At 38.6% G+C, this 8,703-nt stretch overlaps 1 protein-coding gene across 1 annotated transcript in view; it reads left to right on the plus strand.

The window, feature by feature from the left end:
- LOC135210310 (pecanex-like protein 1) overlaps window positions 1–8,703 on the plus strand; it is a gene marked incomplete at its 5' end in the record, with an annotated part of 104,463 nt that overhangs the window by 47,148 nt on the left and 48,612 nt on the right. The window contains 2 exon segments of the mRNA XM_064243193.1: window positions 5,992–6,209; window positions 6,408–7,761. Of these exon segments, the coding sequence (XP_064099263.1) occupies window positions 5,992–6,209; window positions 6,408–7,761 (1,572 nt within the window).

Raw genomic sequence — 8,703 nt, forward strand, 5'->3', positions numbered from 1 at the left:
ACATAACCTAAAAAGAATTAGAAGGAAGCGCCAGCCTGCAATGCGCCAGAAGCGCCAGCCTGGCACAAGTTGCGCCAGCCTGGCACATAGCGCTAGAAGCTCCAAATCTGGCGCAATGCGCCAGAAGCACCAGCCTGGCGCAGTGAGCCAAGAGCACCATCCAAGATTTTCTCGTTTTAGCGAGTTATTAACCTAAGAGTCCAGTAGCCTCTCGGACACCAGGCTCGGTAACGGCAAGATTCGTTCCTGATTTCGTTACCCATTTAATCACTTAGGCCAATTCCACGACTCTCTCATATCGCAAAGAGCTTCGAGAATCTTTTTTCGCTCCTGTTCGCGTTAACAAAGAGAACCTTCTCGATCGACGATAATAACTGTTAACATGTTTAACATTTATTGGAAAGAGTTGTGAGAACCTGCGGAAAGTCTTCTTCATAGATCTCTTAGTAAGGTAGAAGACGAACAGGCTTCCTATAGACTGCTTCCTTTTCCTCGAACCAAGAGAGGTAGCAATATACGCCATCTTTATTTATTTATTTTTTTTTTTAGAAAGGGGAATAAACTTTAGTCTTTTTTCCCCTAAATATAAATTATTTGCAGAATTTAAGATAAAGGGCATCAAAGAAAGAGAAGATAATACTTTATGCCTCATTTTGGCCTTAAAGAGTTGGATTCACAGAGGTCACGTTCTTCTCACAGCATGTTTTGGAAATCTTTTCCAAGACAGTCTGAATATTCTATCAGCATCTATTATAAATGGACCTTAACAACCTCTCCACTCTGAGTCTGTCTGCGTGCAGACTGACCAGAAGTGGACATGAATGAGAGGATTTTTCAAGGTAAATGACGATAGTCATGGACAAGATATAGAATTGCTGCAGATCGTGCTAGAGGGAATGAGGAAGCTGTCCTCTTCCGATACCTCTGTGAACCACATAGCGGTTTTTTCTTCCCTTTCAGAGGGAAGAAACACCTTTGTATATATTTGCTATCAAAGAACGCAGTAAAAGGCTATACTCTGTCTCTATAAAGGGATTGGAGATAGCAGAGGATTAAGATCTTCGGGATCTTATACGATACCTCAATATGACAAGAGTAGGATATCATGTACTTCTAATGGGATCTTTTTGTGGCCACAGATTCTATGTTCCGACAAGATGGAACTGCTCCTCATCAAACTTCTTTGAGAAATTTTTATGAGGAAATTCTTTGTTTCTCTTGGTCCCAAACGATCAAGAAGACAAGTGAATTTTTTGAGCATTGGAATCTCGCATCAGATTCTATGGGTTCTTGCCAGCATAGTATGTCTGGCAAAAAGAACTAAAACCCCTATTCCTGATTCAATGTTTTCAGATAGAGGTTTCGTTGTCCAGGCAGGGTACTTACGTTTTCATCTACAGTAGAATGGTTAAAACGTTTGCCTACAGAGTCTTTGGAATGCGATGACGGCTCGAAATGCTTCCCAGAAGGTGTTCAGAGGGATACAATAAAGAGCTAGAAATCAGGAGTACTCCCAATTTCAGCTCAGAGTCTCCTTCGACTTCCAAGCTTCTTCCCTTCCTTCGGACAAGGATAGGGAAGATTCTGCAACGAGAAGCCCCTTCAACAGGTAAGAAGAGATCTCGTGAGCAAGGGAAGTACTCAAGAAGGATCCTCCTCGGAGGAAGACTCTTATCTCTCATACTGTTAGATATCTTATCGTATACTGGATGTAGCTGACTACAATCACCTCCCCTTGCCGGAGAGGCCAAAGCTCAAAGTGGAAGAATTTCTTCCACCCTTCTCCAGTCTTGTGATTTACTATTGTGGATGTTCAGGACTTTTGGACAATGTAGCGCCAACCAGGAGCCTTATGCTAAAACAGGCGTAAAAAACGCCAGAGGCAGACAGCCCCAAGAACACTGTCATTGTCTGATGAGGAGAAAGACCGGGCCTACAACCTGACACAGATTCACTAGATGCGAACATATAGGACAGATAAGAGTGTCCGACGTGGACATTGCCAGACATCCTCGAGACTCTACCAAGCTTGAAGCTCCGGCAAGTGGGGAGGAGCCAACCAGGCGCGAGGTGCCAGGCAGGCGCGAGGTACCAGCCAGCCGCGAAGCTCCAGGCAGGCACAAAGCGCCAACCTGGCGCGAGACGCCAGCCAGGCGCGAGACGCCAGCCAGGCGCGAGACGCCAGCCAGGCGCGAGGCGCCAGTCAAGCGAAAGGTACCAGACAAGCGCTAGGCTCCAACCAAGAGCGAAGCACCAGCCAGGCGCGAGGTTCCTGCCAGGCTTCAGGCTTCAGACGGGAGAGATCCATTTCAAGAAAGCCCTGGTTTCTTTGAAAGCGGAGGAAGTGCGCGCTTTTGCAAATTCTTGTTCTTTACATAACAATATGTCATATAAGACATATTAGCTGTGTTGTACGGTAGAGGCAACTCTGTGTTGACTTCTCATTACACAAAGGATGTCAAGTTAACCTACGAGAGATCCTTCTCTTTTGGTTTATACGTTTCTGCGGATACGTTACTGGGATAAGGAGCCGACACTGATCCTTAACTTTGAGTTAAAGTTATTTAACTTAGTGAAATTATTGGGGTTTTTGAAAGGAGTGTGGGGATAACCCTTTTCAATTTGAGCGCGAACCCTCGTGTTAGGATCAGGTGATCGGGATCGGTGTTGCGCTCCTTCATAAGGTGTATTGTCATAGAAGTGGTCCAGTACCCATTGACAAAGTCCTTTCAGGCTCTGCCGAGTAAGCGGTCATACCCCATCGGCAGACCCACAAGAAACTCTTAGCCATAGATCACATATCTCGCTAAAGTCTTGAGGTTGATGCAAGACTACCGAGCAACAGCCACGAAGTCTACCACCTATCAGATAGGAACCAAGGTTTATTATACCTACAACATATGTTGTTTACCTGTCTATTCTATGTTAGCTGTCTCTTACCCTCCACCAAAGGGTGTCAATCAGCTATGTATATATCTGACAGATAAGTTGATTGTATGAAAATGATATTGTTATAATACAATAAAGTTTCATACATACTTACCTGGCAGATATATACGATTAATGGCCCACCCAGCCTCCCCGCAGGAGACAGGTGGAAGAGAGAAAATATGAATAGAAAATGGGAATGGTTCCTAATCCTGCCACCCAGGGCAGGACGGTAGATCACCTGACCTACCTGCAGCGTGTGCCGCGAAATTAGTATTTCTGTCAGGGACGACGGAGTCTTAGCTATGTATATATCTGCCAGGTAAGTATGTATGAAACTTTATTGTATTATAACAATATCATTTTACAGTGGTCTAATTTGATTATTGCAAAATTTTAGATACAAATTGCGCTTTCATAGCTATACCAACTAAGGTCTTTTTTCATAATCCCACTAACCATCCCACTATGTCTCTGTAATTTAAAAATAAAGTGAAACTCCAGACATGTGACACACCTCCTGTCACTTAACCCTTAAACGCCGAAGCGGTATTTTAAAAATCGTCTCTGGTATGTCGGCGCCGTTCGCGAGTGAGCGCCGAAGCGGAAATTTTTTTTTTTTTTTTTTATTCACAGCATGCTTAGTTTTCAAGATTAAGAGTTCATTTTTTGCTCCTTTTTTTGTCATTGCCTGAAGTTTAGTATGCAACCGTCAGAAATAAAAAAAAATATCATTATCATATATAAATATTGGGATATATGACCGCAAAAAAAAATTTCATATATAATTGTATACAATTCGCGCTGTGAGCAAAACGGTTAAAGCTAACGAGTTAATTTTTTTTCGTTGTATTGTACACTAAATTGCAATCATTTTGGTATATAACACATTGTAAAACGATTAAGGCAACACAGAGAAAATCTTATCACAAAATGATGCATGAATTTGTAACGTGCGGACGTAAAAGAAAGCTGTTTTCAAAAATTCACCATAAATCTAAATATTATGCTAGAGACTTCCCGTTGTTGCAAAATGAAGGTAATTGATTGAATATTACGAAACTGTAAGTGTTGTAGCTTACAATTGCAGTTTTTGACCATTTCGGTTGAGTTAAAGTTGACCGAAGGACGAATTTTTTCTATTTATCGTTATTTATATGATAATATTTCAAAACTGATAAAAGCTACAACCATGGGTTGTTTTTTTTGTTGTATTCTACATGAAATTGCGCACATTTTCATTTATAAAACTTTATGTAACGGCTAATTTAAAATGGTGCAAACATTACGACAATCGTACAAAAAAATTTATGATTTTTTCGGAAGTTACTGCGCGGACGTAAGGAAAAAGTTTATTTCATAAATTCACCATAAATTGAAATATTGTGTTAGAGACTTCCAATTTGTTGCAAAATACTAAAGGTAAATGATTGAATATTACTAGAATGTAATAGTTTTAGCTTACAATTGCGTTTTTTTACCATTTCGGTTGAGTCAAAGTTGACCAAAGGTTGAAATTTTGGCACTTATCATTATTTATATGAAAATATTTCAAAACTGATAAAAGCTACAACCATGGGTTTTTTTTTTGTTATTCTACATGAAATTGCGCACATTTTCATATAAAACTTTATGTAACGGCTAATTTAAAATGGTGCAAACATTACGACAATCGGATGAAAAAATTTCTGATATTTTTTTGGAAGAGTTACCGCGCGGACATAAGGAAATTTTTTTTTTTTTTCATAAATTCACCATAAATCGAAATATTGTGCTAGAGACTTCCAATTTGTTGCAAAATAAAGGTAAATGATTGAATATTACTTGAATGTAAGAGTTTTAGCTTACAATGGCTTTTTTTGACCATTTCGGTCGAGTCAAAGTTGACCGAAGGTTGATATTTTGGCACTTATCTTTATTTATATGAAAATATTTCAAAACCGATAAAAGCTACAACCATGTGTTGTTTTTTGTTGTATTCTACATGAAATTGCACACATTTCCATATATAAAACTTTATGTAACGGCTAATTTAAAATGGTGCAAACATTACGACAATCGGACGAAAAAACTTATGATTTTTTCGGAAGAGTTACCGCGCGAACGTAAGGAAAAAGTTTTTTCATAAATTCATCATAAATCAAAATATTTTGCTAGAGACTTCCAATTTGTTGCAAAATGAAGGTAAATGATTGAATATTACTAGAATATAAGAGTTTTTTCTTACTATTGCGTTTTTCAACCATTTCAGTAGTCAAAGTTGACCGAAGGTTGAAATTTTGGCACTTATTGTTATTTATATGAAAATATTTCAAAACTGATAAAAGCTACAACCATGAGTTATTTTTTGTTATATTCTACATGAAATTGTGCACTCCATGTAATGGCTAATATAAAATGGTGCAAAAATTATGTCAAAGTGACGAAATAATTTCTGAAATGTATCGCTGATGCTTTTTAGTGCGAGAAGAAAGAAATTCGCGCTTGCGCGCCTGCGTACGAATGTAAACAAAAACAACGCCTTGATCCGTGAGCTCCCAGCATCCCCCAAGGCGCGTGATTCAAAAGTTTTTGCCTAGTAGGCCTATAACTATTTTTCCGCAAATTTTTTTAAAAACTTTTTTAAATCGATGTACCATACATCCAATCGGCACCCAACAGACAATTTATATTGACGTTTACTAATACGTCCAATCGGCGTTAAAGGGTTAATACCATACTAACAGCCTTTGATGCCCAAACCTGTTGCTGCCAAAGATATTACTGTAAAAAAAGACCAGGTTTTATTTGTTGGAAAATGCAGCTTATGTTTAAAAATTATGATTCTTGCAATTTAATGTAAATTTTGTGTGTGTCAGTTACTCGAAACAAGTGTTCCTGTGTTAGGTGGTTAAGTTTGAAGCGTTTATTATTTTTCCTAGTTGCTCTTTTGCAAAACTTAAGTAAAAATTCATTGAGTGTAGGAGTTTCTTTGAATGATGTAGAAATCAGACATAGCCCATACGTAGTATGCAATATGTGATTTGTCATGTTTTAGTATTTTAATACAATTGTGTTCTACAGGTAATTATTGGTGATGAAACAAATCGTAGTCATCACCACAGTCATCGCCATCACAGTCGACATCATCATCAAACTCATCATCGTTATCATCCACACCATCATAATAGGAAACTATCATTGGTGCAGCCAGGGGGAACAGAAGTAAGCAACATCTCTGTCATCGAAGAGCGCAGCAATAGTTGTGATACTAACAGTGGTAGCTGTTGTAGTGTAAATAGGTAAGCATTACTAAACTCATTCCCTGTTTTAAATGAAAACTATATTTCCCAGCATCTGCATTTGATGTTACACCTTTGCCATATAAATATTTTCAATCTGGTGTGTCATTTTGTTTTGTTCAGTGATATAACATAATCTAACTTCCTAGCTACAGTCAAGGAATGTGTTGTAATTACTGTCTTTATTTCATTTGACAGTGAGGGTGAAACAGATGAAGAGGGCCCAAATAAAGGTTCACATTCCCCGCTTCTCACACGTCACCAAAGCTTGGAAGGAAAAAATTCTGGGGGTCGCAGAGCTCACTCCGGCAACGCTAGGCTGGCACCCACGCCTCGTAACTCGGGTCGTGCGTACCAGCCTCTTGTGTTTCGAAGCAGTTCTGCGATTTCTAAGTTTCGTGAAAAGACAAAAACTGATGGTGATAAAGTGTGCACACTTACATTTGAAAATATCTATGCTGATGATGATAGTTCAGATACGTTAAGTGTAGTGAAAATGTCAAGCAGTTCTGATGAGACGCTAAGCAGTATAGCAGATCAGCTAAGTCTTCATCGGCAATCCTTAAGTAATCTTGACTGTGATAATAACTCTAAGTGTACTGGTAATGGAAACTGTGATGAAACGGAGTCTGAAAATGGCAGACAGGATGGGGGTGCTGAGAGCTACCATGGCAGGAGCAGAGAGGATGAGGTTGCAGATTTTTCCACAAATCCCCAGGCCACTGAAACTGCATCCATTCCTCAACACACTGGAGATGAACCTTTAGTAGTCAGTGAAGGGAGTAGAACCCACAATAGTTTAAGAAATTCACATGAATTATTAGTGAGTGACAATGTAGGGAGTAGATCATCTAGTCCAGGTATAGATTGGCTCTTTTCTCATAGTGATTCAGACTCAGAATTTGCAGATGTTGCTCGTGAGCCCAGTGAACAGAGGAGACATTCGTCACAAAGAAGTGAGGAAGATACTTGGAATATGATTCGTTCCTCACCTGAAAGCCCTGTTGAACTTTGTGCTTCTGCAACTCAGTCGGGATCAACCAACCATGGAGCTATCCCTAAGAAGCGTAGACAGGGTGTAGTCGTGGAAGATGTTGAAGAGTCCAGCAATGGAACTGGAAATGAAAGGCCAAATAATGAACCTTTGATCACTGTGGAGGATCTAGTGAGAAGAATATTAGAGTTACTAAACAGCTCTCTTCTTGATCCTCAGCCTTTCCAGCATGACATTCAGAAGTTAGTGGTACTTAAGGAGAGATTAGAACAAGAAGGTGCCATTGTTGATGGATTACAGAGCAACCAGTCCTCATTGCCTAGTACTTCATTATCAGATAACTTGATGCAAACAAATGAACCACCAAAGAAACCAGAGCCACAACTGTATCGCAAACCTGCAGTAAGGCGCCGGAGGCACAATGCTGGAACCACTGCTCTACCATCTAGTAAACCTAGTGACCCATCTGACTTATCTTCCTTGCTGACTACCTCTACTTCTCTTGCTACTACACCATCTCCACCATTTCAGGAAGCTCACAGAAATCATAATTCTCAGGTATGTAAATGCAGTGTAAATAAATGTTTTTATTTCAGGACTGATTTCAAGGTTATTTAGAACACATTACAGCAAAATACAACCTAATAGTTATGTAATTGTTGAGTAGCTATTAAGTTTTTATGAAATAAGATTGAAGAACCCAGGTGATGTTATTAGTACAGTTTATCTTTATAAATAGAGTTCTTGGATATAGTTTTAGCACCAGTACAATATTTGGTTTACTAGTTTAATTACAATTTTATTTGATCAGAGATGACTTTTTTTTTTTTATTTATTTCATTAGTCTGCACAAGCAGACTTGAAATTAGTAATTGTTTAGTGCATTAATTGAGATAACTTAATATGTCTATTTATGAAAACTAAAAAAAAACTTTTCTGTATATAATTGGGACTTTTCACAGCAAACAGAAATTTTAATTATAGTTCTTTCAAGCTTGTTGTCTTTTTGTCTTCAGTATGCAGTTAGGAGAGGAAAATTCCAACCAATTAGAGTTTCTACAATTTTATTTCAGAGCAGTTTGTTAGACTTTGTTTCAAAACCAGCATGGTTATATTTTCAACTGAAAATTAATACAAAAAACAGAATGGGATATTTATACAAAGTCTATGAGAAGAAATTTTAGGCATTAGCTAATCAAAGTATGTACAGTAATATGGAATACTGTAGTGGGAATTACAAGCCAGGTAGCAGATTTTGATGGTTTGCCCTGTACAGAAACTCATTGTCTTTCTACTTCCTTCATCCAGTTAGCGTGTAGGTTGGTGATCCTTAGTGATTGTCCAAAGGTCTGAAAGAGTTAATATGTCTGTAATGCAAATATTCCTTCATATTGGAAATGAATCAGTGGTTAATTTCCTTTTGATGTATAAAGCCTGAGGAATGATGGAGTGCTTAGGTGTCCCTCTTAATCCAGTATTTCTACCCCACTGCTAATAGTT

This window comes from Macrobrachium nipponense, chromosome 39 (assembly GCF_015104395.2).
Source record: "Macrobrachium nipponense isolate FS-2020 chromosome 39, ASM1510439v2, whole genome shotgun sequence".
In the NCBI taxonomy this organism is placed as follows: Eukaryota; Metazoa; Arthropoda; class Malacostraca; order Decapoda; family Palaemonidae; genus Macrobrachium; species Macrobrachium nipponense.